At 39.1% G+C, this 27,292-nt stretch overlaps 1 protein-coding gene across 7 annotated transcripts in view; it reads left to right on the forward strand.

Moving 5' to 3' along the window:
- LOC146521761 (sodium/potassium/calcium exchanger 2-like) overlaps positions 1 to 21,072 on the forward strand; it is a 52,844-nt gene extending 31,772 nt beyond the window's left edge. For 4 of the 7 annotated variants that reach the window (XM_085154864.1, XM_085154862.1, XM_085154865.1 and 1 more), the window contains 7 exons: positions 1,870 to 1,920; positions 6,170 to 6,268; positions 9,996 to 10,078; positions 15,914 to 16,048; positions 16,133 to 16,222; positions 16,501 to 16,667; positions 17,126 to 21,072. In XM_085154864.1, coding sequence (XP_085010990.1) covers positions 1,870 to 1,920; positions 6,170 to 6,268; positions 9,996 to 10,078; positions 15,914 to 16,048; positions 16,133 to 16,222; positions 16,501 to 16,667; positions 17,126 to 17,375 — 875 coding nt within the window. In that variant the 3' untranslated portion in view covers positions 17,376 to 21,072. The remainder of the gene's footprint in view (positions 1 to 1,869; positions 1,921 to 6,169; positions 6,269 to 9,995; positions 10,079 to 15,913; positions 16,049 to 16,132; positions 16,223 to 16,500; positions 16,668 to 17,125) is intronic. The other 3 variants (XM_085154868.1, XM_085154866.1, XM_085154867.1) reach the window with 1 other exon arrangement.
- Positions 21,073 to 27,292: the final 6,220 nt, after the last annotated feature.

Here is a 27,292-nt window from a genome sequence, read left to right on the forward strand (position 1 = left end):
CTCTGGTGCAAATTACTGACCTCTGTCATCATTTTAAGTGGGGGAACTTGCACAATCGGTGGCTGACTAAATACTTTTTTGCCCCACTGTACATGGGTAGAAGAAACAAGGAAGGGGAATTTAAAAGTCTGGTTGTGAGATTTCATGAAGATGTAAAAGTATATAGAAAGCTCGGTGCATTGCTAAAAATAAGTAGAGGCGCAGCAGCAGTAATCAAGGGATATAGAGGGAGCCTTAGTACCACTAATCAGAGTCTCAATGGCTTTCTTTCTAAAAAAAAAAACACTCCAAGGACAGTACAGCATTTGAACAGTCTAGCTCTGAAGATCAAGGCAATTGCTTCATATTTGGCAAAGGAATTCTGAGTTTGCTGGAAATCAGAGTTTCTGTGAAAGCTTACACAATCACAAGGCAACTGCTGATTAACAATACTTACTTTTTGGCTGAAAACTATGAGATTGAACTTTGATAAATATCCTTAAAAGAAGAAGCCTGTTGAATATCGGCAAGACATGCTCCGGTAAGATGAAAGCAAGATAAACGAGTTCAGCTTAGATGGATTTCGGCACGCTTGGGGTGCCAGGACCACTAACGGTGAATGCATGCTCCCAGTAGTGAAGCATGGAGGTGAGCCTGTGATGATACTTGGCTGCATGAGTGCAAAAAGTGATAAGGAATGACATTTATCAATGCCACCATGAATGTCTGTGGATATGCCAGATTACCTCATAGGATGACTCGCATATTCTTGAAGCCAGGCAGAAGAGGAACGCAATCCAAAGCATGCTGCCAAAATCAGAAGTTTCTAAAGAAGAACGGAGACTAAGGACAAGTTGGTCTTGCTCGGTGTTAATTGGTTGGTGTTGCTTTTTCTGAATTTGCATGTGGCGCAGAAAGACAAACCCCCATGCAGAGAGAGCTTCTGGAAAATAGTGGCTCATGAATTAAAAAGATATGAATCTTAAAGTCAGTCGGGATAAGCTTCAGTGGCCCCGTGTCCCTGAATTGGACAAGCAGTTAAGAAAGTGGCTAAATGGATGGTTGGTTTCCATAAATCTCAGTAATGTGTGCTGACTTCTGGACCTGTATTGTTAATTCTGGTCAGAAGGGACTATAACTACTGTCTGGAGTTAAGTTAGTTTATCTAGTTAATGTAGCATAAACTTACTATTCTATTTAAAGCGAATCATCACTTCATCGGCCGTTTATTGTTGAAACAGCGTGGGAGGCAGAAGTCTGCGGTCCGGTGTCCTCTGCTCAGCTGCTTCACGTTCAGCTGTTGCTGCAGGTTTGAATTCCCAGCTAATTCATCATGCCGATGTGCTGACCGTCTATTTACTGTAGCATGGAAGAACTGCAGCAGTAAGGGAATCAAATTAATTGTTCGGGTTTCATTGTGGGAATAAAATGCCGAATCATCAAGCCCCTGAATAAGCTTGTGCGCAGAGGAGAGGAGGACTCATCATTATGTTGCATGTTGACCCAGTATATTCTCTTCCGACTGTCCTCTTCTGTTTGTTTTCAATATATCTTTTTATGAACCTCTGATCATTTTTTTTAATGGTGGCATACTGATTGCCCCTTCCCCCTCCCTTTACCGTTGGCAGGCTCTTTATCAGACTGAGTTACTGAAAGACTCTTGATGTTTTGTATTTGCAGTTGAGTCCTTGCTTTGTCTTTGCACTTATGCAGTGATGACTTGGGGAGATTTTGTCTCTCTGTATGTGACTTCTTGTGCTTCTTGTGTGACTCTGTATAGAATGTGATGTGAGTAGAACCAGCAGATCTGTCTTGTTCTGTCATGTTCACTCTTTTCCTTTTCTCTGTGTGTTTGTTGCCTTACCCTTGTCTTTTGCTGTGATGTTGTAGAGCTTGGGACTTATGGGAAACTAAAATATTATCACTCAATGACTGAGGAAGGTAAGCCTGAAAGTTTTCATTACTTGATTCTTTGAGACAGCTTCTGTCATCCCTCTTGTTTTTATATTCCTCCATCTTCATCACGAAGCAACACATCCAGCCCCATTTTTGTTTTTTTGCCTGTGATACACAGTTTGCATAATTTTGCTTTAAGTTGATAATCTCGCTGAGATTTCACTGACATAAGTGCAAATCATAGTAGCCATGCCATTTTTTTTATTGTACTTTTTGTTCCCATTTTCGGTTTTTGGCATATTTTTATATTTTTTTCCCTACGAATATGTACATACATATTGTGTGTTACTGTGTGTAGTGTTATTATGACATTTTATTTATTAGGTATTTTCTGAAAATTTCTAAATTTGCTTCTTTTGTTTGACGTTGTGTAAATTAAGACATGAATAATGCAGGCTGGTTTAACTACAAACGCACACTTACACGGCCAATATTGCATTCAGAAAACACACAAGGTCTTTTTTAACATTTTCTCGTCTTTGCTTGTTTTTCCCTGTTACCCATCTGCGTCTCTGAGCAATGCAGCACATCATCCATTCCCCAGCACTTACTTCGAGGTTACACTTACACCAGAAGCAATGTTTCTGAATTTGGGAAACTGGAGTGACTAATCCACCCAGTGGTTGTGTAACAGGCAGAAATGACAACGTTTTTTTAACCCACACTTCACAAACTGGTCTTTTTTTTCCAAGCAGTGTTAAATATTTTTTAAGTTAAAGAATTTAACTAAACATTAACTGTGTTTTTTTTTTTTATTCTTTTAAAATAGCAATACATACATTTCCTATACATAGCAATCACATATTTATAATTTGGGTGGGGTGTTATTTTTGATATTTGTGCTTTTATGCTAAAACCAAGTGACAGAAAAACACATTTTTAAAATTTGCATTAAAAAAATCAAATGTAACCATATTAAGTAAAAGCTCTGTTTCCAAATAACAATAAGTAAGGTGGAAATGGCAAAAAATTGTCATAAACTGCCTTTGGTAGCTTTACTTTTAAAAGCAATTTATTAGTTTTGAATATCACTGTCATTAAAATGTAATGTGTAGCGTTACAATGTTAGCTGCTGAGGAAATTCATGTTTTATTTTATCTTACCAGATTTAACTTTATAGTAATCTCGAGTAAGCTGGTTATGTTGTCCAGTTTAACCTCTGAGTATACTAACTTTACCTCATGGTGAGTTCATGGTGACAACAAGCTTGTTAATTTTCCTCATCACAGCTTTCCCCCGAACTAAAATCTTTCCGCTTCAGAGCTGTAGCACTTGCATATTCCTCCTCCTCAACATCGCCTCGCCACCTTTGTAACTAGTTGAGCTTAGACCTCAATCACTCAGGCCTAGAGACCTTTCAACAACCTTGTGGCATCCACTGGTTGCAAGGGAAATTATGTATTTCCTGTGAAATTGATTCACAAAACCACATTGGAGCAGGTCTGGAGATCTTAACTGAAACTCTGTAAACCACCAGTCACTAGAAAAAAGTGTGTATTCCACAACCAGCTGCTGTGAAACTGATTGCAAAGAGATTTGCTATGCTACACCAAAAACGTCTTTGTGATTGTTTGGTTGCTAGTAGGTTTCCAGGGTGAGAAGAAGTTTCCATGGAAGACGCCAAACTGCCTGCAGATACTTGCAAACTACTTGCTAAGCTGTAGCGAAACTGAAAAATGTGATGCAAAGTCGCCTTTTGAATTTGTTTGTGGTTGACGTTTTAAGGCAAAGCTTTTCCTTTGAAGGTGAATGTTTTTCATTTTCGGTTTATTTGCAGCTTTGAGAGTAAATGTCAAGTTTTTGCAGACAAGTCGACGTATTCCACACAAACTGTGAGCGACTGTGCCAGTCTGATTCTGACCAAGCCAATCATGAGAAGGTTTTTTTGTTTTCAGCTCCCTGTTTTTGAGTGGCGACAGCCACCAACCTCCAACAACCGCTTTCCTGCAACTTGGGGAATACACATTTTCTGAAGTGACCAGAGGTTGCCATGGGGTCACCGACTGGTCTCTACGCCTGTGTGACTGAGGCCTGGAGGTGCTTTTTCAATATCTAAAAATTATAACCATGACACTAAAACACATCTTCCCACAAGATAAATCCTGCCACCTTTGCCATATCACTAACTGAGCTCAACATGCACACTGGCACAGCCTGAGGATTGAAAGCCTTCTACTAGTACATGCAACATACTTCAAGGAGTGGAAAGGCAAAAGAAATGGTGTGATGTCATCAGACAACAAAAGACACGGTAACTGATTGCTCATTCGAATAATTAACCAATTATCTGATCCACTTAATTGCTTTAATTTGCACATTCGTTAAAACAAACAAACAAATAAATAAAGAATCAGAACACCTAAAGAAGTTTCTTTATAATTTGTTACAATACCAGTTATAACTGAGAGAAATAAATAGCTAGACTCCTGCTAAAGCTAACTTGCTGAGGTGATCTCAGATTCTGTGGATTATGTATCTAAAATGATAAACTTCCTTTTTCTTGCAGCTTCTGTAGTAACGGCTCTTTGCTTTCACAGGTCTTTATCAAAGTATGTTAAAAGTTAGATCTGAAACATGACGCCAGTGTTTGTTTGTTTTTAGCATTTCTTTTGCATACCTACAGCAGAAAGCCCAACCCTGTCAGTTTTATGCCCAAGTAACCAGATGATGATCTCAGACTCTCCTATCCATAAATAAACACCCACTTATCCATGAATAAACACGCACAAACACACACTCGCTAAGACAACTAACTGACAATGACCGCCTAAGGTGAGTGTTGTCAAGACAGTGGAATGTGTGATTCTGTCTTGTGAAAGTCGGCAGTGTATGTGTGTGTATTTGTGCGCATGTGTGTGGAGAAAAAAAAAAGGGCAGGCAGGGGCTGAGCGTTGCCAAACAACAAAAAGACAAAGTGAGAGAAAGATGGTGTTTGCCAAAGACGAATGAGTGAGAAAATCCGAGGTGATAGAGAAATGCAGAGTGAGACAGAGGAGGCATGAAGGCGGCCGACGGTGACTTGGGGTGGTTAATGATTTTGCCAGAAGGTCACAGACAGCGTTCACATGGCTGGGCGGAGTATTCGTATTGACGCATCACTGTGTCAAGCACTGACGAATCAGCCATGCATTTGTAAAATGAAACAAAAAAAATCTTTTGCATTGATTGCAGCCGGGTGATTTGAGGCAGGAGAAAAGGGAAGGATTGACACGCACAGTTAAATTAAGCACGGATGCACGACAGCACAACGATTAATGATACGCAGGAGGGCTCGCACAGAAAGTACGTGCTGCATAGGATAAAATCTCTTCTATTACAGGCTGGTTTAAAAAAAATACTGAGAGCAGCCACTACTGCTGAACTCTGACCTGGAATCTGCACAACTTGGTGCTGAAATCGTATTTCTCCTTGTTTCTAGGCTATATTTGTGGTCTTTTGGGGGGATTTCAGGCTGTAGGGATTTTATCAAAACTCTATTGCTCCTCAGTTATTGCTAGTGATTAAAATCGCCTTGGATGAGCCATTATTTACAATATCAAGAATGCACACAGATTATATGAGCCCCAAGGTCAAGGTTTCAATCCAGTCCACTGCATCACACCATTACAAAATGGTTTCACGGAATCAATTAATGTTATCTACAAACTAATACGTACCAGCAGTTTTAGAAACATCTGTTCAAATTCTCTACATTTATAGTTATGATAATTTTTTTGTCTTGGAGTAAGAGCTGTGATAATGATCAAATTAGTTGCTTCCTTGATTAAAAATTTGAACACAGCCTCTCGAATCTTTAAATTTGTGATTTGTGACATGCCGTCCCGAACTTTTGTTTGCTTTTAAGTTCCCTGCTAGCCTCTGGCATCTCTTGTGACATTTTGATCTGAAATGAGAACCGAACAAGACCAGGACTTAATCTGAGCTCCAGAAGGCAGATCTTTTCACAAGAGATTCTCTCTGCTTCGCCTCCGCCAAGGACCAGGACATTGCAGGATCATCAGTATATGATATGCTATGTCATATTGACTATGTGTTCTTGCAACTGCAGTTTTGTGTAAAGCCGCCACCCTGTTTGTTCCGTGCTTTTGAAACGCGACCCATCTGGGGTCGAAGGTGACAACGAAGGAGCGCTGACTGGGACGAGGCCGAAAGGCTTTGTGGATGCTACGGTACGCGGCGCTTTGGTCCGAATTTGACCAGTGTTGCGTTTTCTCTTTTCGTTTCGTCTTTGCAGGTAAATTTCGAGAGAAGGCGTCTATTCTGCACAAGATTGCTAAAAAGAAATGCCAAGTGGAGGATAGTGAAAAGGCCAATGGAGTAGCGAGTCGTTCAGGTAAATAAAACTTTAATATCCTTTAGATCTTATTGCAGTAGTATGAAATCATAGGAAATACCTTTGTTTATTTTCTGGCTCAAAATTGTCCGTACAATAAAAAAAAATGTCAGTCTTTATGTTACACATACACACCTACACTGGCTGAGTGGTGTCGGTCTGATATTTCCCAAAATGTCTCTTTTCTTTGGAAGACCTTTCCTTTCCAAGGAAGACCTTGGAAGAATATTTCCAAAGGATCCCATGAATCAGGATCTTAACTCAAGCGATGAACTAGTATTGTGTCTACACATAGGACAAAGAAACAATTTTACATCTTTAGATACTTTGTTACTAACAACCTGTCACAAAAACACATGATTTATTCCCTTTTTCTCTAACAGAATCTACTAAAATGCCAAAGATTTACAGTTTTACAGCAATAAAATTGTATTTTTGCACGATCAAGGTGAATTGCAAAGAGCTGTTAGCTTAAACTTGATATATCTGAACATGGTGGAAAGCGTGTCCTTTAAAAGAATTTGAGAAACCTGGGCAGATGGAGGACAAACGAAGTGAAAGGCCTACAAATACCATCAGCCGCAGATCAACAGTATTTGAAAGTCATGTCTTAAAGAAATGGGAAAAATCAATTGACCTGTCTACTGTTCATTGAAGCTTATCAGAAATGGTGTAAGTGGAAGGGTGGCTGTCAAAACGCCATACTTAAGGAAGGGAAATGATGAGAAAAGGCTGAGATAAGCAAAACTACTCAAGAACTGGACTCAACATCTGTGGCAACAGGTCAGGATTTCAAGAGAAAGCTACGACAGGGAGTGTAACGGCTATCTGTAAAACACGGTGGAGGCTTTGTCATGGTTTGGAGTTCCATTTCAGTCAGTGGTGTTGGGGATCTTGTCGAAATTTATGGAATTTTGAACAAAAAAGAATATTAATCCACCATGAAATTCCATGTGGAAAGATTATTCAGAATGACTTTGATCCCAAACATGCTGTCAGTGCAGTAAAGGCATGCCTTCATGGAAAAACATAGCGATGAATAGGTCCGCACTGTCCATTCTGACCGCTGATCAGCTTTGGCCTCTCACGACCTTCAAGGAGAAGCGGGTATCACTAGAATAACCGAGCTCATGTGCGTTAGTTATTAGATTCCCTACTGAAACAATCATCTGTTGTTAAACAAACACGACATGATCAAGAGCAGCCAAATTGATTGCAAGTGTTGTCTTCAAGCAGTATTTAATCAATCACAGTCACTGCCAAGAGTAATTTATGTGTTTTTCACTTCAAAGAGCGCTGGACCAAAGAACAAACAGGAGGCCAGAGGAAACACTTTCATGGCCACAATGGAGGCAAAGCAGGAGAATCAAAGCGAGACATAGCTGCTGATCAACAAGGCAAAATTATGCTAACCGCACCACATTAACATATTACCCTCTTGATCAAAGTGCTCGACTGGTGGTCACCACAGCTAACTTCACTTTTTAGGTTGTTGCGAAAGAATATTTACTGTGATTCAGTCCAGGTATCACATTTTTAGTTGTAATATTGCCACATCTGAGCGAGCAAGGTAGGGAGGGAGGTCATGTGGTGGACCAAAGTGATATCGAGGCACATTATCTGTCTGAGAATCTGCTAATTGTATCACAACCATACTTGGATTAAAGCAATTTCCACAGCAATTATAGTTTAATCATCTGATTACATGGCTTTCGGCTCTTTGTATTTTAATAAGGGTAAGTTAAGTAAGTCGGGCCTCAATTGAAATGGATTTAAAGCAGCCACTAGCATTTGATAAGGTGAGATAGTATTAGCCTCAAACATGCACATGTAAGTTCACACACGTGGGGGTGCCTTGATATACTTTTTGCCATTATTTCTGTTGTTACAACATTTTTTTTAATGAATATATGACATTTATGTCTAACTTTCCAGCAGTTCCATAAATGTGTTTTTCTTCTGACTATAAAACAAATCTGAAAGAAGCAAATAAGGGTTGAAACAGATGTTGGTACTGAAATGCTAAGTCGGTTACTTGATTGAAATAAAGGTTAGTTATTTGGCAAAAAGACGACCTGGAATAAAAAGGTGTTATCAAAAGTTCAACAACTTTTTGGCCATAAAAAGCAGAAACGACTGCTGTCCCCTTCATGGTCATCTTTTCGTGCAGCTCTGCACTAGTACATGGAAACTTCCCTGGAGGATGCATTCACACCACTTGCACATGAGCATTTGCAATTTCACTGTTTGCGTGAAGAGCAAATATCAACTTTAGTGTTACAGCGTTCTAAATTTTAATATGAGAAACTGTGGCTATGAAGACCGAGTCTGTAGCTAAGACTGAGAGATCCGATAACTCTTCCATTGAAAATGTTGCAATGTTCATGTCAAGTGGTGGCAGATCAGGTCATGAAGTTCAGGTGATACAGAAGCATACATGCACGTTGGGAATGGTGCTTCTAGAGAGCAATCTAAACAGAGCAGGAACATTAGGTGTGTCTTTGAGGGAGTTTCAGTCAAATTTCAATCTGGAAAAACAGGTTTTTGTTTTTTTTACAGGTGCAGTCTTACAACATTTTGATCACACCTCATAATTTACTTAACTAAACAACAGTTTTCTGTTTAATCAGGCCTTCTGCTGACACTTTCTGTTGTTCTTTATGCGTTTCATTTATTTTTGTTCTATTTTAACAGGGTTCTCTATGATATTAAATAAATAAATAAATACATTTTTGTTTATATAGCACCTTTCAAGACAGAATCACAAAGTGCTGCACATAAGATTACAAGATACAACATATACAACATGATACAAGTCATAAAAAGATTTCAAAAGAGAAAATAAAACATGTAAAAAATTAACCAAAAGCAGTTTTAAAAAGGTAAGTTTTGAGTTGTTTTTTAAAAGCAGCTACTGAGTCCGCAGTTCTTAATGTTTGGGGGAGAGAGTTTCACAGTCTCGGGGCCACAGTGGCAAAAGCTCTATCAGGTCAAGACCAGGATCTTAAAATTTACTCTAAATTTAACAGGAAGTCAGTGTAACTGAGATAACAACGGTGTCACATGCGAGTACCTGGAGGATTTTGTCAAAAGTCTAGCTGCAGCGTTTTGCACAACCTGCAGACGATCCAGAGAGCCTTTGCTTAGACACATAAACAGCGAATTACAATAATCCAAGCGTGAGGAAATAAATGCATGTATAGCAATCTCCAGTTCAGAGCGAGATAAAACCGGGCTTAGCCTAGCCACATTTCTTAAATGATGAAAACAAGACCGAACCAGAGGTTTCACATGCCCATCCAATGTGAGACTCGAGTCAAAGGTGACACCTAAATTCCTGATAGAGGATTTAACATAGAGTGAGAGAGGACCAAGGGCTTTCACTATCTGCGATAGAAATCTATCAGGGGCGCATATGAGGACTTCGGTTTTCACATTGTTGAGTTGGAGGAAATTTGCATTTATAATTGTGTTGTAGTTGTTTTACAGCACTTTGTGACTTTTATGTCTAAAAAAAGGGCTATATAAATAACTTTACCTACTTTATTTACCACAATGTGAGGATTCCCTAATAATTAAAAAAGGAGCTGAATCATTTTACCTGGATAGAATGCAGAAATTATTTGTCCACTTTTCTTTAGACCATAAAAACTAACACTTTGTCTTTCAGAGTTGTCAAAAACAAATTCATTATTATTATTATATTAATTCATTATTTTTCCTGCAGATAAGAACCTTCCTAACAGCTCCAGTGTGGAAGTGGAGGTGACCCCACCTATGAATGGAACAGCAGGGCAAGAGGGGGAGACGGTAAGAAATGAAAGGGCACTCACAAATCGCAGTATGTGGAAAATCTATTTATACGAATTCGTCGCCTGTCCACCTAACTGGGTGAGAAGGCACCGAAAATGTGAGACAAACATCAAAGTAAGAGAGGCATTTATGAATATTTTATTCCTCTCATCTGTGTCTGTGTTCCACCTTGAGTGTGATTGATGCAAAGGTTGCACCAACTATGGCACAGGTCACTACTGCTGATAATTTCCCAGCATGCACTCAGGCGAGTTCCTCCATCTTCAGCCAGACCTGCCAAAGACCCGCCTCCTCCCTCTGAGTTCTGTAATCACACTCCTCACTCACCTGCTGCTCCCCGCCGCTGGATGCTCGAAACAAACACACTCGCACACGTACGTCAACACAAACACACACCCAGTCTTTGACGTGTGGCCAGGCTCAGCGAGCCTCATAACGGCACCTGAACCAGAATCGCTGGCATTAACGACGACGGCGGGATGCAGCAACCCGCCAAGCCAGCAGACGGTCCTGGGGCAACCGGGCAGCCAATCAAAATATGTACACTGAGAGGAGAACAGACAGAGGAGGCGAGGGTGTCGGTCATCCTGCTGGATTTTCAACTTTTAAATTGCTATCAACAAGAGTAATCCCAAAAGCCTGCTAATGTTCCAACTAATGTTCAGCCAGTTTCAGCTGGGTGAACAATAGTGGAAAAAAGGAAAAGGAAAACATAACAGGAACTGTGTGCTAATATATTTAACTATAAGCTTGATGGAAATCACACAGCTTGTAAGTCTCTTTGGGCAGACGACTTACTACAAGGAGACATTCAACTGATGTTGCTTGTGGTCTTTAATTACTGTAATGTGTTTCCTCCAAGTGGAGGACATGCATTAGCCAAAGTGCTTTGGTTGTAATAATCAGTGTTTTGGCTAATCACTCTTCATAAATATATATACAATTGGGGAAAAAAGGGGAAAAATGGGAACGATTTTGTTGATATTCTCACAAACGTCACATGAACAAATCCAGCTCCAGTTATCCTTTATTATCCTTTACAATTAATTCATGATATGGAGAGAGCTTTTATTCTGTTAACAATTATGCAGGCTCAGACTGCTCTTTCTTTCAGAAGCATTTTTCTTGCCTCAAGCTTCCAGTCCTTTATCCAGTTTATCTCATATCTCATATCATTGTAAAAGTCTTTCATATTGAAGAAAATTGCATGTATAAGGATAACGAAATTACAGTTTTACTAACATCATGCTGTGTGTAAAATTTAAAGACAAGGTAGATAAATATGAAACAAAAAACACTGACACGTGAAAAGTTTCAAATCTAAGAAGTAACATGTTTTTTTCCTTTTTAAATTCTGGACTTACTTATTAAAAATACAACAGAAGTGTTGGTGCATAAGCAGTAGTTTTGTATTTGAGAGAGTGTATGGTTTAATTTAGGTTATTTAGTATGAAATGTACATAAAGTTCATTATATAAATATATGTATATATCTGATATATTGTATAAAGAGTAATATGTGAAGCAGCTTTGCATACAGTGGTGTCCACAATACTATGAAGTCCTACTTGATTAAAAGCACAAATAATACTGTACAAAGCTAATACTGGAAAATGTAAATAAAACATAATGTAATAATTTACCAATCTCAGAGATCAACATTTTATTCACAATAGGACATATAAAACATCAAATGTTTAACACATTTTACAGTTTAATGAAAAATATTATCTCATTTTGAATTTGATGGAGCAAAAAACTGGAAAAGCGAGCGTTACCACAGCTGAAGAAACATTTTTAAATTGATTAGTTTAAATACTAATACTAAATTAAAACAAAACGAATACATGAAACTATTTAGTTTAAATGGCAATGGCTCAGTAGCACGATTGTGTATAAAAAGAGCATCTTACAGAGCATCTCATGGGTTTGGATTCTCAGGAAACACTTCATTAAAAACAGGCAGGATTCTGTTATAGAAATCAGTGCATGGTCTCAGGAACACGTGTCCAGAAGTCCAGCAGCTGGTCTTCTTAGTTTCCAGACATTTATGAACTGCTGTCAAAAAAAAGGATATTTAATATAAATTCTATGTTCTGATTTTCTACATTATAACTTTTCTATATTTGATATCTTGTCTATGTGTTTATGAGATTTGCAGCTCATTACATTTTGTGTTTATTTAGTTATTTGACTCAAGATCCTGACATTTTCCTCTGCTAAACACAGACATCATAACATCATAACCTGATATGATGCTAAAATGATATTCTTGTGATTAATGTTTGGCAGGAAGCAGAACAGCAGGTAGATGGAGTTTAAAAACACCTTTTTTTTCAGGTGATGATTCACAAACTTTGAAAGACCTGGATGCTTATTGGCATTCTTGATTCCTACATGCTGTTATTTTTAGATCCTGCACAGTGCACCTGCCTGTGCCTGTGTCAGCCAGGAAGTAGCTGGAAACAGCTCACACCTTCATATTGCCGCCAGAGGCCCCATCACGCTAATTGTTCAATTCCTCCTGGATGTCTTGGCAACCAAGACTGGGGAATAAGGAGATAGTTAAGGTCAAATTAAAATTTGCAGCAGAGTTTTGCACGACTTACTGTCTAAACCCTTGAGAAGCAAGCCAAGAAAAGTAGTCATGTGCTGTCATTTTTCTCTAAGCAGCAGATTTTTCATTTTAAAATCTGCATCTGGTTCTAATTTTGATGACAACATTAAAACGATGTCTCACTCAATTGTCTATCTGCAACAACATATTCTAGATTTTTCTGCTTTCAGTAGCATACATTTTGAATATTTATAAAGCTCCTGTAATCAATTCTTTAAATAATATTCGTGAAAACTAAAGAAAATCATAACCACGGGATCTCATGACTCATCCTACGTCTTCTATCACAACTAAAGCGATGTGAAAAAAAACATTGTGTTCAGGGGTTCCTGGGTGGAAGCATCATTCAGTTTGAAGATTTGCTTGCTTTTTCTTTTCCTAAATAGGATGAGAATTTTATATCCAGATGGAGCCTGTGTGTGTGCGTGTGGGGGGACAAAAAAAATATTCATGCCATTGCAGCTGTTAGGGCATCTATGAAGATGAATGTTTCATGTGAAGAATGAGACACTGCTGTCAGACAGACAAATAGTGAATGGAAATGTGTGAAGTTTCAAATCACAGTGTGTGTTTGAGGCTTTCTTTGTGAATTACACATAGCATCTTAGTTTTGAACAGATGGCTGCATTTTGTCAATTCCTGGATACTAAAAGTTGAATCAAAAAAATGATGCAAGAGGAACCCTCTGAACCAAAAACCAAAAAAAAAACAAATTTAGACGTTTCACCACAGATCAGCTGATTTCAACATTGACCCACACCCACGGCGAAGCTGATATCCACGTAAACACCCCAATAACCTATATGGCATGCAGTTTAGGCTGCTTTAGCCTGCCTGCAGTTGCAAGCTGCTTTGCAACCCGTCTTCACCCCAGCTACTCTTTTTAATACTGTGTGTGATTTGATGGATGTCGTATCTGTTGGCAACAATCCCTGCTCTGGCTTTCTGTGCATGCACAAAGCCTAGAGAGGTGTGCTCCCAGAATTCACTGCTGATAAAAAATAACAATAATCTGTTGACTCTGTGGCTGAGATATTATTTTACTTGAAGACCAAATTCCTCTGTTTTTTTTTCCCATTATTGTACTTGCATTATTTATTAACTAGAGATGCCTCATGGAAGCGAACCTGTCAGATCAGCAGTGTTTTCCTTCTTCTGGTTAAACTAATGCAAACGCACCATTTGTATTTCCAGCCTTGCTGCAGCTGTTCTGCACTTTTTTGACCATTTCAACTATTGTAGCTTTGTTGCCTCACACCGGGTACCAGAGCAAATGCTTCCCTCCAGGAAGAAAGAAAGAAAAAAAAAAAGCAAATGTCACGCCTCCCCTCGCAGCTCTGTGGTGTCTGATAAAAGTCAGTGCCTTTAAGCACAGAGTTGGCAGTGTTACCAACTGAGCCACCACAGGGCAGGAAAGGCCCCCAAGGGGCTGGCATTTAGGAACCAAGTTAGACCAGGGAGCACCAGCTCAATGGGGTACTTAAGCTTAGAAAGCAACTAAAGCAAATCATAAATAGTCAAATGCTGGATTCATGGTGAGCAGTGTCATCCAGAAACAGTAGTCTGCATGCAGTCAACATGCCCATGAAAGAGCTGCAGAGCAAAACCGTGTGGAGTGGACTGTCAATATTGTGATTGAACATAAGAAGAAGCTTTTGCTGCGTTTTTGGATTCTGCAGTGAGCCAAAATAACAATCTTTGCATCTTTTAAAAGCAGTGGATTTGGTCCAGAACTGATCTTTGCAAAGCGTCGGGTGCTTTTGTTTTTGTTTTGCTTTTTAGAGCTTTTAAAAGACAACAATGCAGCCATCTGGATATGGAGAGGAGGAGAAATCAGAATGCTGAACATAAGTGATGCAAGCCCTTTTGTTTGGCAGCTCTGATTACCAAGGTTACCAGGCAATACTCAACAGCAGTTGCTGTCACAGCAGGATAAGCTCCATATGATTCATGATTCGTGCAGCAACCATCTTTAAAGATTTCTGCTTCACTGTGGCCTTGTTTAGCTGATCTGATTAAATTTGTTAAGGCCTGAAATGATTTCCTTGAGAAAATTACTACCCAGCGTATCACATCTGTTATCAGCATCTGTTTTACTTTATGTTTTTCTGCCCAGTGTATCTTCTGCACCCCTTCACTTCATGTTTTCATACCTATTTATTCTCAAAAGGGCAGGGGATAAATTTTAGATCACTCACATGTTCTAGTCTGGCCTGCGTGCATGGACTTGTTCTCTGCAAGTCCCCTTGGCTCCTTATCATCTTCTATAATTAGTTGCTAAGGGACCTCGGGATCTTTCCGAATAGAAAAAGCTTAGTTGTTGTACTATTTAACTATTACATGGATGTTTAAGTGACAGCCTGTAAGAAGGTAGATAAAATGAGGATTTGGTCATCTTTCCTGGAATCTGACTTCATGCGAATCACAGGGTGCCGTCAACTTTTGTCTCACTTGGCATTCCAGCAGCACGTCCAGTCACACCCTAAGGATCTGCTGATGCAGCCAACATCACCAGTCAGCAGTGATGAGCCCCCGATGACTGCTGACACTCAGCCCTTCAGGCTCAGTGGAGTCTCAGAAATCACAGCCACCTCTCTCTTAAAGTAGACCTGTTATGTGTTTGTTTTTTTTAAATTTATGTAATACTCTTACAATTGCAATGGCCAAAGTTTCAAATAATGAGGCCAAGTGCCCACTCTTCAGACTGTTTTCTACTTTATATTTTGAATCAAATCTCTGAGTGTTGCTCTGTATCAAACGAAGCCAGTTTATGAGGGGCAGCCAATCAGAAGAAAAAGAAAGTGGGCTTTCCGGGAGATCACACTGCTTGTTTCAGACAGAGGATGATCCGATGTGGTTGCAACACGGCCCAATATAAGACATATCATTTTCAGCTATGAATCATGCAAAACTACCCTGGTAAATTCCTCAAAATGAAAAGAGAGACATGGAAATGAGCAGAATGGGTCCCCTTTAAAGTCATGGTAGCACACATCCAGTTCCTGCAATTAATCTCTGCTGACTTCTGAATTCCTTCATAACAGTGGTGTTGTCAAACTGATCCCTGCCTCTGTGGGTAGTGAGTATATGAAGCTAAAAGGGACACTTCCAATGTTTTTTTTTTTCTTTTTTCAGTTATTCCCTCTTGTTCACCTGATATTGTTTTCAAAATGATAAATTTTGACCAGTATCTCCTTCCCTTTTTTCTGCTCTCAGGCTGAGGATGAAGAAGAAGAGGACCAGCCTCTGAGCCTGTCCTGGCCTGAATCTTGCCGCAAGCGCTTCACCTACCTCCTGATCATGCCTATTGTCCTTCCCCTGTGGCTAACGCTGCCTGACGTCAGGAAAACGGTATGCGACTAAATTCTCCTGAACAAGAATGCCGTGTGTCTGTGTGTACGTGTGCTGCTCAATCCCTCTTTTTTTATTTTCCAGTCATCAAAGAAGTTCTTCCCCATTACATTCCTGGGTGCCATCTGCTGGATTGCAGGATTCTCCTACCTAATGGTGTGGTGGGCCCATCAGGTACACAAGACTCTGTAAAAAGAACTGATGTTATGTGATCATAACAGCAGCCCACAAAATATATTTTCCTTCATTTCTTGTTCTTGACATTTATAATAACCCTCCATTCCCATCCACGCACGCATAATTACAGCTGTCTTGTTTAAAACAAAGATTGTCAGAGATACTTTTATCACCTCCTTCAGCTTCTAAGCACAAGGAAATTAAAAATAGCTCCAACAAAGATTAGTTTTTATTTACCCTAAAGCTTAGCTTTCTTTTTTTCTTCTTTTTTGCAGGTTGGCGAGACCATTGGGATTACAGAGGAGATTATGGGACTGACTATATTAGCAGCTGGAACCTCTATCCCTGACCTCATCACCAGTGTTATTGTGGCACGCAAGGGGCTGGGTGATATGGCTGTATCCAGCTCTGTAGGCTCCAACATCTTTGACATTACTGTTGGGTATGTTATCCAAGCATGATCTGGGTATGGATCCGTATGTGATGTTTAGGAGAAGCACAGAGAAAGCAGTACTTTTTGCTCTGACGATGACTCCTCTCAAAGCCTTGAATTGAACTGTAGCATCATAAGTAAACTATTACTGGCTAAGATGGCATTTTTGCAGCGCAATTTTGATTTCCAAAGTCTTTACACAACATTAGGTTCGGTTTCGTGGCTAAACCTGTATCATTTCTTCTAATAGCAACAAGATAGTAAAGCAAATGTACCGCGTTAGATGTGGCGACCACATGCATATTTGTTAAGCAGCTTTGACTAAAAAAAGACTAAATTACAAACAGGCATATATCATTTAAAGGGTCAGTTTATCCAGGACATAGACATTTATCTTCATGCTGTTATCGTCTCTCAGCAGCTCACGTGGTCAGCCTGTAACATATCGTGTGCTTGTGTACTTGCAGACTGCCGCTGCCCTGGCTCCTGTGGTCCCTATTCAAAGGCTTGAAACCGGTGCAAGTCAGCTCCAACGGCCTCTTCTGTGCAATCGTGCTCCTCTTCCTCATGCTCCTCTTCGTCATCATCTCCATCGCCGCCTGCAAGTGGCGCATGAGCAAGCTGCTCGGCTTCATCATGTTCATGTTGTATTTCGTCTTCCTGGTGGTCAGTGTCATGCTAGAGAACAAGGTCATTAGCTGCCCGGTGACTATTTAAGGACCTTTCAGGGACCTACATCCCCTCCGTCACCCTCACCACCATAACCATCCTATTTGTCTGCTGTCTGTCTCACCTGACCCTTTGCGATCCTTTACACCAGGAACAAAAGACAAAAAAGAAGAACTGTACAAGAGATGAATGAAAACTGTGGGATCTCCCTTTATTTTCAGTGAGCAGGTGGTGGTGGGGAGCGCTTAAACCATTAAGGGACAAGACTACGGCTTGGCTGGTTTAACATAGGCTTAACAAGAGTGGATTTTAAATATGTTGTTATTTTCACTGGCAGGTGAGTAGGGTAGCGGGTTTGGGTGGGTGGGTTACGGGTTTATGCCAAATATAGAAGTATTATGCATGCCATTAGTTTCACTAGACGAGAAATGAAGGTTGAGAAGAATGACCTCCTGTGAAGTTCGGGGGGAGAAACAAACAAACATGAGATGCACTGTTTAAAACTCTTACCAACAAATATGGCTGAGCTCAAATTTGTGATCACATTTGAAAGCACATACTGGTTGAACTGACTGAGACGTCGTGAGTGAATCGTGATGTGGACGAACTAATGAATGAGAGAAACGGGAGCAGCGTGCGGATGAATGTGTTCTTCGAAACATGTTGTTTAACGGTCGATGGGGACGACTCTCTTTTGAGCTTCGCGCCTGAGCAGCAAGGAACGCGGCGAAGGACAGATGAACTTCTATTTTCTTATTTCTTTCTTGCAAACTTGTCTGTGCTCAGAGTTGAAGCTTCTCCTCGCCCCCTGTCAGGATGCCATTTTTCACCACTGAATGAGTCCTTTTTTCTTTTAATTTTTTTTTTTTAAATTCATTTTCACTAAATGTTAGACGTAGCATTAGATAAACTGTAGCATGACAATCTGCTCCTTTTTTTTCTTCACCCATTGAGCAAACATTATGATTGTAAAGAAATCTCCATTTCACGTGCACCGATGGACAAAGGCAAGAACAAACAAAAGAAAAGCCTAAATGAAAGTTAGCTACATATGCTAGCCTTCAATATCTTGTACTGGTTAGGGGGGCGAAAACAAAAGCATGAATACTTAGGCTCATTAAAGATCCATAAACAAAGTCAATGTCAAGATAATACATTTGAAAATAACTTTACTGTGTTAAAGCGTCATGATTGATTTAGATTAGTCAGTGTGTAGTGCTTTGTTCACAGTAGAACTGGGCTCAAATCACCGGCTAGTTAAGCTCCTGGGGTAGAAGTTTCAAGGAGTCAACTGCATGTAGGGAAAAAAAGGAAACAAACAAAAAAAAAAAGCCACCAGGAGGTGAATTATACCAATCAACATTTAAGAAGTTGTATACCGAAATGTATACTTTCCAGACATGCTTCATAACTTCTTAATGCAAACGAGTGCTCAGTCTCTATGTAGAAAATGTCAACATTGTACGGTCGACGATATCTATCAAACTTGTGCAATTTCTTTTCTAATCAAAGGTGCTTTTGTGTGCATGTGTGCAATCTGCATTTAAAGTCACGACACGATGGCGATTCATAGAAGGTCATACTACCCGTGTTTTGCAACTAACTGCAAAAAAATATATATATAAATATATACCCCAATCTGTGTTTTATACTGGGAAAATAAATCATAATCACGAACTCTCTTTAAGCATAGAATGTGGAAATCATCGACTCAACAGCAATATAGCGTGTGTCGTGTTGAAAGACACCCCTCCATCATGCGTCAGTGCCCTGCCCTCCCTCGCTGTCCTGTCCAGACATAAAAAAACATACAAAAAAAAAAAAAGCCCCGCTTCATAAAGTGGGCGACCATTTCTCCTAAAATGAACCCCTTCCTGTTAGAGCTGGCCAGGAACACCTGCTTTACCTCAACACAGCCTCTGTACAGCAGCTTAGTAGGAGTTAACTGTAAAATAGTAGTAAATAGATTCTCTGAATGTGTGCGGGGAAATGCATGCGAGGTGTTTGGGCTGGTTACCCATTGACTGTACAGCGGAGCTTAGAATAGACGTTCACTTTTATGCACCCATTCAGAGACGAACACTAGGAACTCATTGGTTTTACTTTGTAAATAACAAACGTGTTAGATTTTTTTAATAGGTATTTATTTCTTTGCAATAGTGGATGGAAAAAGCTGGCGGCCCTTTATTATCATAATATTACAGAATCAACATAAGAATTCATTTTAAGGCTAAACATCAGATTAAAAATGTGTCTCTTCAGTTCAGAAAATGAGGGCTTTAAATACCACATCGCCTCCTCTGAACAAATGTAGACGTGAGCGATGTTGCCATTTAAAGTTACAGATGCACAGGGCAAACAAAACTCTAATGCCCGTCCAGACCGTGCTCACGATAAACCGTTGTGCTTGGCGCGTTCTCACATGTTATATTTCTTTGAGCATTTCTAGCAGCCGCATTCAAACAGTTGGTTTATGGCCTCTGCGATGACTCATGTACTTTCTGAATTTATCCTGCGCACACTCGTCATTAAAACCCTTTGCTCAGAGCTCCCACACACTCGGGTTAATGTGATCACACCTCAAGTTTCTTCAACCACCTTTTCTTTAAAAGAATAGTTTGACATTGTGGGAGATTTAGCTTCTTGCGGAGAGTTAGATGAGAAGACGGCCGGAGCAGGTAAAAAAATTTAAAAAATCCAACACTTTGCTAATAAGTGTGATTGCTGAAAGATTTATCTATAGGCCTCACCCATTTGTGTTATTGAAATGTGACTCTATTCTACAAATTCCACTGTGTATTCGACTGTTTGGACAATCTTGGATAGAGATATCATGTCATCATATCATTTTTTTCTGGTAATTAGGTATCAAAGGTTTGTGGGTGTTATCTCAAACTGCTACAACTCGTTGTCTCGTTGACCTAATTCAGCTCAGGCTGAATAAGAAAAACAGAAGGCAAGACAAGAAAATTACTTCATCCTAATTACTTTTATTGCTTATAAATAGAAACAGAGTTTAGACTTTTTAAAAAGGTCAAACTAGCACCGTAAAGCCTGAACCATTAAATAAATTCCAGAAAATTCTATCGTTTTGATGCTGGAGTGCTTATTGAACCTTCTGAAAATAATAAATTAAAATATCAGTTTGCATATATAAGTTTTAATTTGCATGTTTTTTTGCTACATCTGGCATAGTTGTGCAATTTGTAAGTTTTTCAGAGGAATAAAATTCACATTGATGATGTAGAAGTCTCAAAAACTCATAAAAGCGTGTATCAAATATGATACACCTGGCATTACAGGGCTGGTTTATAAGCAATCAGCTTCTGCGTTTCAAGAGCTGCAGCAGCTTTAAGCGAATCACGCTGCAGGTTCTCCAAGTGTTTCGTAACATGTTTTCTCATCTGTTTAATCTCCACAAAAATATGTAAAAAAGCCGAAAATTAGGGAAACTTGGTTACATGTAGCTGTTTCTTCTTGTTTAACTACAAGCAACAAAGCAAACAAGCAAATTTCCTAAAATGTCTCAACTACCCTCAACGTGTTTACAGGTAATCTGAGTTTGGTTGGTCGTGTGGTACATGTGCATACTCTGGTCATTTCATTTGTTCCATTCCTCCAAAGCCCCTCCCATCAAGTCAGCAAATTTCCAAATTTTATATGTCTTTTTCTTTTTTGACTGAGAGCATGAATGGAGAGAAGAACAAGAAAAAATAAACCAAAAAAGAAAGAAGAAAAAAAAAACATAGAAGCGACTTAGCACATGAGCTTGGAAGTGATTGTGGTTTACCAGGGTAAGCGACCATGAAAGTTGACCACTAATGAACATTCTTGCACTGTAAATGTTTTATTTTCTTGGTGTTAATGTAAGATTTATTTAAGGTGTACATATATACAGATACAAATTAACCATATAAACTATATGTGTAAAAGAAATATGTCTCTTTATGTAAAAACACAAAGTATATAATAAAAGCAAATAAAGAAGCTTCAAATATGCAATAGTGTGTTTGATGTCTTTTTGTTGTTGTTTTAAAAATAATACTCTTTATTTCTTGCCATTACATCAACTTATCTAATGAAGTAAACTATATTGAGTCATGGGAACTTTAAGTTCCACATTACAGAATTAAAGTCATGTAACGTTTCAAACTCTGGACTTCTACGGTGCTAATTTTAAAATTGTGAAACTCTTTCTTGATAAGCAGTTCTGCTGACTCTGGAAAAGCAGTCCTGGCATGCAGGGCTTCTTATGCAAATTTTCCACTTTGCATGAAAAGTGGTAAGTCGAGATGCATGCCACTACAAAATAGACTTTCTTGGCAGTGATGCCAGACTGTCTCTATCCATATTTTAAAGACGTAATAGGACTGCTATTAAGCACTCATCGACAATGACACTGTAATGTAAATACATTGGCATGCAGTCTGAGCTGATTAAAGGTGATTAAAGTTTCTAAGTTTTTCCATTACTACCCATGCCTGGTAATTTGTGGAGTTACAATGTTGTGTTGATTAAAGCACCATATACTTAAATAGCAAAGATAGTGGCAGACCCAAGATGTCGGATGATAAATGATAAATGGACAGGGTCTTATATAGCGCTTTTTTTTTCACTCTACTCAAGCACTCAAAGCACTTTATACAACGTGCCTCGCTGACTCATTGACACACATTCAGAAAAGTACTTTTTTCTGGGCTTTTCTGCTTTTCTATCTGACAATCATACACACTGACACTCCAGTGAACGCTTTAGAGAGCGTCTCAGGGTTCAATATCTTCCCCAAAGATACTTTGGCAGGTGGAGCGGGTAACCTCAGGGACATTTAAATAAAAGAGATTCTCTTATCTGAAACACTGATTCTGCTTTTACGGATTTGAGAGTGTGATAAAGAGGTGTAGCCTACTTTTCAAGCATTTTTAAGCAGAAATGTATTGTTCAGTACATTCACGTAACAGCATAAAATAGTGCCATTAAGTCACGTAACTGTGCGTCAGAGTGCACTCCAGGTCTTTAACAAAGTGTTCTGATCCCAGAGACCGACAAGGTGGAAAAAAACTCAACCAGGAGTCCTCTTTGGGAGTTTTGTGATTTCATCTCCTGATTTCACTTTTATCTATCTCTATTTACAACTGTGCATGTAGAAAAATCATAAAGCTACCCTGTGGCTAAGTTGCCAAGCACCCTGAACAACAGGAGTGTGTCTATTTATTATTTATTTTAAATGGTGCACTTCAGCAGAGATGTGCAAAATCAAGATTTGCATTTGATCATGAAAAAATATTAGCATTTTTAAACGTTTTACCTTTGTAAAAGTCATAACCCTACTTTATTAATAGCATTGTGCTCAGCTACACTAGCAATTCATATATATATATATATATATATATATATATATAATGTTAGTGTAGCTGGAGATTATTTCAATTAGGTACATGCTGATGGTTAGCATTATCTGAAATAATACAACAAAATATATTGTCAACAAACTAACACATAACTAACTTTGACCTCAGTAAAGACAATGAGTGCATGATGCTATCCGTGCTCTCATGCAGTGGTGCTTGCCTATATAAGACTAACAGCAGTTTACTCTGGGGGCCGCCCCACCCCACAACCCTTTCTTTGGACACATCCCTGCAGAAGGAGTATGCTACAAACTGGGAGTAACATCCTCTCACTTTTGCTACAAAGACTGAGTCACATCACCTACGTCAAAGTGCACCCGTCTTTAATGCCCTGGGAGTGGCAATGGCCTGTCTATACAGTTTTCTGTACTGCCTTAATGCTTTTTGATGTTCTACTGAACACTTTCTGTAGCTGGTAAAAGGATACACCCCACTGTCTGTCATCCTCCAGATTTATTTGATTTCTCCATTGCATGCTGCAACTTCCACTTCCACGGGAGGAGCTGAGTAATTTGTTTTAATTTGGAATTCCTTTGGCTCTGTATGAATACAATAGACTCTATACTGCTATTATGCTTAGATAAGCTGCCCCCCTTTCATCCTCAATGAAACATACATTTTATATTGTTGTTTGATAATAGAAGTTTTTATTAGTGGGCTTAAGCATAGTCTAATATAAGTAAGGGCGCTGATTCTCTTTGCTTCACATTGTGCCTTCTGTGTTTGTCTGGGTAAACTGTGGATACAGGGCGCCCTCTTCTGTTCAAACACTGACACGTCACTGTGACTAAGAGCGAAAGTTACGCAATCATCACTTCGACGTATTCCACCCACTTAAAATTGTCCTCCAGCTATTAAGATTTCTACCGAATTGAAAGTGCTTGGCTTTCTATAGAAACCTGCCTCACAGTTTTCCACGAACTTCTATATTTACTTTGTGTGATTTCCCCCAGTTCATTATAACTGGAGAGGGATACAATAAAACTCAAACCTTTTCCCCCCCATTCTCTCTGGTGGATTAAACGAGTGTTGTTGTTATTGTGTTGTAGGAAACATAAAGAATTTCTCTGGTAAAACGGACACAACCGCCTCCCGCACGAAATCTACAAATTTCCCCTTTTAAATATGCTCAAGTAGTTATTGTGAAAAAAATATGTTACTCCATCCACCCATTTATGAACGTGAACATGAAGGCTGGTCTGTGTAACTGATTACTTCTGCTACTGAAAAAGAAAAGAAATAAATAAGTTTATTCATAAAGAAATCTACTTTAATGTCAATGTTTCATTGTAATTTTTTTTAACGGCAGTTTGGTCCTGAATTACAGCGTGAACCCAAATTGAAAAGGAAGCACAAACCCTGCCTGGAGACTCACCTGGTTGCATGTTGTAAGGCATAAGATCTAGTTCAAGGCACACACACTGGCGAGACACTGGTTGCGGGGGGTGAGGGGAGAAGGGTAAGAATGTGGGTGAGATGAGCGATAGTAAGAGATTTGGATTACTGAACTTGATAGGACATGCATTGGATTCTATAAGGTGAAGCCAAACTTTGATGGGGGCAAGGCATGCTGAACTGGCTATTGTCTGATGTGCTTCCAGGGAGGCAAAGAATTTAAATCCACTGGGATAGTTAAACACAGCCTGATTCTCGATAACTTTTCCTGCACATGCACATAAAAGAGTTTTCATTAGAAATCAATTAGATGTGCAGACGAAAGGTCGCTGCTAGTCTACAACACCAAAAACAACCTCAGTCTGTGTGAACTTTTTAAACCTACACCTAATAGCATCTCTTATCTTTCCTCAGAAGCATGTTTCACTCCCCCAAGTGTTCCCAGTTTTTTCATGTTAATCACTTTGAGTGGTGTCACCAGCACCTTTCACTGGAAACCGTGAGTAAGGCCAAATCATCACTGAAGTAATTTACTCAGAAAATTTGGGATTTTTGAACATGTTAAAAAATTAACCTCCTGGTATTCCCCTGGATAAGAGTTGTTTGACTTTTTGTAGTGCTAGCTCTCTTTATCTCCTGTCATGACCGTGTTAGTAGTGCTAAGTTTCAAAGCTCTCCAGGTATTCTCCTCTACTTTTTCTGGACATACCCAAAACTCTAGCTTGAAATACATGATGTCACGGTAAGGCTGATGGAATTCATTTTTAAGTTTTGCTTATTCAGGGGTGGCTGTTTGATACGTGTGTTGAGTGAACAGTGCTGTTCTTGGAAACACTGAGTGGGAAAGCAGATCATCTGGTAGTCGTCACAGTTAAAGCAGCAGAGTTGTGAAACACTAAATGAAAGCTAAAGTGGTTTACATGGTCAAATATCAAGTTTGACAGATCTAACAAAAACTAAGCACTGAGATTTGAGTGTATTGTTGAGTGTATTGTATTATGTGAAATTTCTAAGGAATTTGAAGAGGGTAGGGAAACCAAGTAAGTGCAAAAACTATATTAAAAAAGGGAGCCAAAGTTTCTTAACTTAAGAGTAAGATTTAAGCTCCCAAACCTGTCTTTTGGCAGGCATTAATAATTCAGTTTACAGCTTACTGTAAACTGAGATAAGATTTACTAAATGTCAAAAATGCTTTTTTGGTCACGCTGCAATCTCAATTTCATACCATAAATCACCTCCACTTCAAATGTCATCGCTTTCTTAAAATCACCTGAGGCTTAAAGAGAAAAACCCCACAGGTTTTTGTCACTGGAGTCATGATAAATTATACAGGAACACACCTAAGCTGTCACCTAAGCTAGGGGGATATTTAGTTCATGTTGTCCATAAATCACAACGGAGTACTGTGAGCCTCATACGTCATAAGCTGTAAATATCTCCTACAGTCTCTTTTACACTTGCATTTTTGCTTTTTTTAACAAAAAAGATCCACTTTTGTAAATTAAAATTTTTTCTCTTAATTCTTCATGGGAATTAATGATTATTTTTTCAGTTGGACTTACTGTAAATAAGCAGTTAGTTGTATTTACTTAGTACAACCATGTCTGGATTACTGTTTTATATGTTATGAAGTTAATACAGCACGTAAGGCAAACATTAGCAGCACCCCAAACACTTTAATGTGAAACCATTCGTAACAATGCTCCCTCTCTCTTTATATACTGATATGTATAATATAAAAATAGACAAAACAATATAAAAACCAGTGCAGAAGAAGCAAATCTAGTTTCCTCTTAAAAGTGTTAGTCAGTGACAGCGTTGTAGTCAGTGGGGAGTTCCCATCTTACTCTTCACATTTTTGTGAAGCTAATGTAGCTAATTTGTCAGCTTTTAATAAACTCCTCGTGGAGTACAGAGGGTGGCTGGTTCAGCAAGACAACTTTTTATCGATCAGACTTTTGCCCAGTGACTTCATCTGCTCACTGCTACAGGGCGTGCTTACGTTTGACTCAGCAAAATACACCTAAGCCAAATCCTCTACACTCATTTGATCCTGTTACAAGTGTGGCAGCAGACTCTTGTCTGAGGCAGACAGAGTGAGAGCATAATTTTACAAATATGTCACACTCATGCGTGTCACCGCTTAAAGCTGCCCCATTTAGCTGTTTTTGGGAACTTGTGTGGGGAGTCGAGATCACCAATTTCTAAAGGGGGTCTCGGTGGACCTGAGATCATATGATGACTCACAGCGGGGCCTCTGTTGATCTGATTTGTAACTGCTGCACATGTGGCCGTGTGATTCAGCATGAGCCGGGTTTGAAAGAGGGTTTTGGTTAGCTGCACAGAGAAAATGATGTATAATAATAACCATGCAAGCAGACATACACTGATATGTCAGCATGAGATTTCAAACTGACTCAGAAAGAGCGGAAAAACAGCAAATATAGACAAAACACAGCAGCTGGTTTAAACTAAACTGATTTTAAGGGTTGCAACTTCAACATGTTGCGGCTATAGGAGCAGGAAAAAAAATGTCATGTGACAAAATCTAATGAGCTTGGAAAGAAAAGCGTCTGGACTTCTTTAGGTTTCCTTGAAGATGTTTTTAAAGTCTGACTTAAAATTTGGGACTCCACCAATTGTTCTTAGAACTGAAGAAGCTTCTCGGATCTTCAAGGAAACGTAAAGAAATCCAGATGCTTCTCTTTCCAAGCTCCTTAGACTACGATGACCTGGATGACTGAGAACCTTCACAGACATGTGACAAAATCATTTTATAGTCCTTGAGGAACTTTATGTTTCAGAAATGAGCAGAATAGTCATTACAGTAATTCTTTTTATATTGACAGGAGCTGGAGCATAATTATGTAAGTTTAACAAACGGTGGGAAATAAAACCCTCTTTGCTACTACAAATTTAGCTGCCAATGGCTGGTTTGCATGCTACTATCAGAATACATTTTAGTATATGTCATTAGTGTGCAACTGTTGCAGCACGTCACATATTTGATGCATTTCATGCAACAGACCAGTTACATGAAGCGTCTAGAAAGAAAAAAAGTGATAGCAGTAATTAATTTTAAAATCAAAAACCTATCATTAAAAAAATAAGTAAATTCTTCTTGGGACAGATTGTTTTTAAAGCATTAGTAATTTAGTAATT

This window comes from Neolamprologus multifasciatus, chromosome 3 (assembly GCF_963576455.1).
Source record: "Neolamprologus multifasciatus chromosome 3, fNeoMul1.2, whole genome shotgun sequence".
Taxonomy (NCBI): domain Eukaryota; kingdom Metazoa; phylum Chordata; class Actinopteri; order Cichliformes; family Cichlidae; genus Neolamprologus; species Neolamprologus multifasciatus.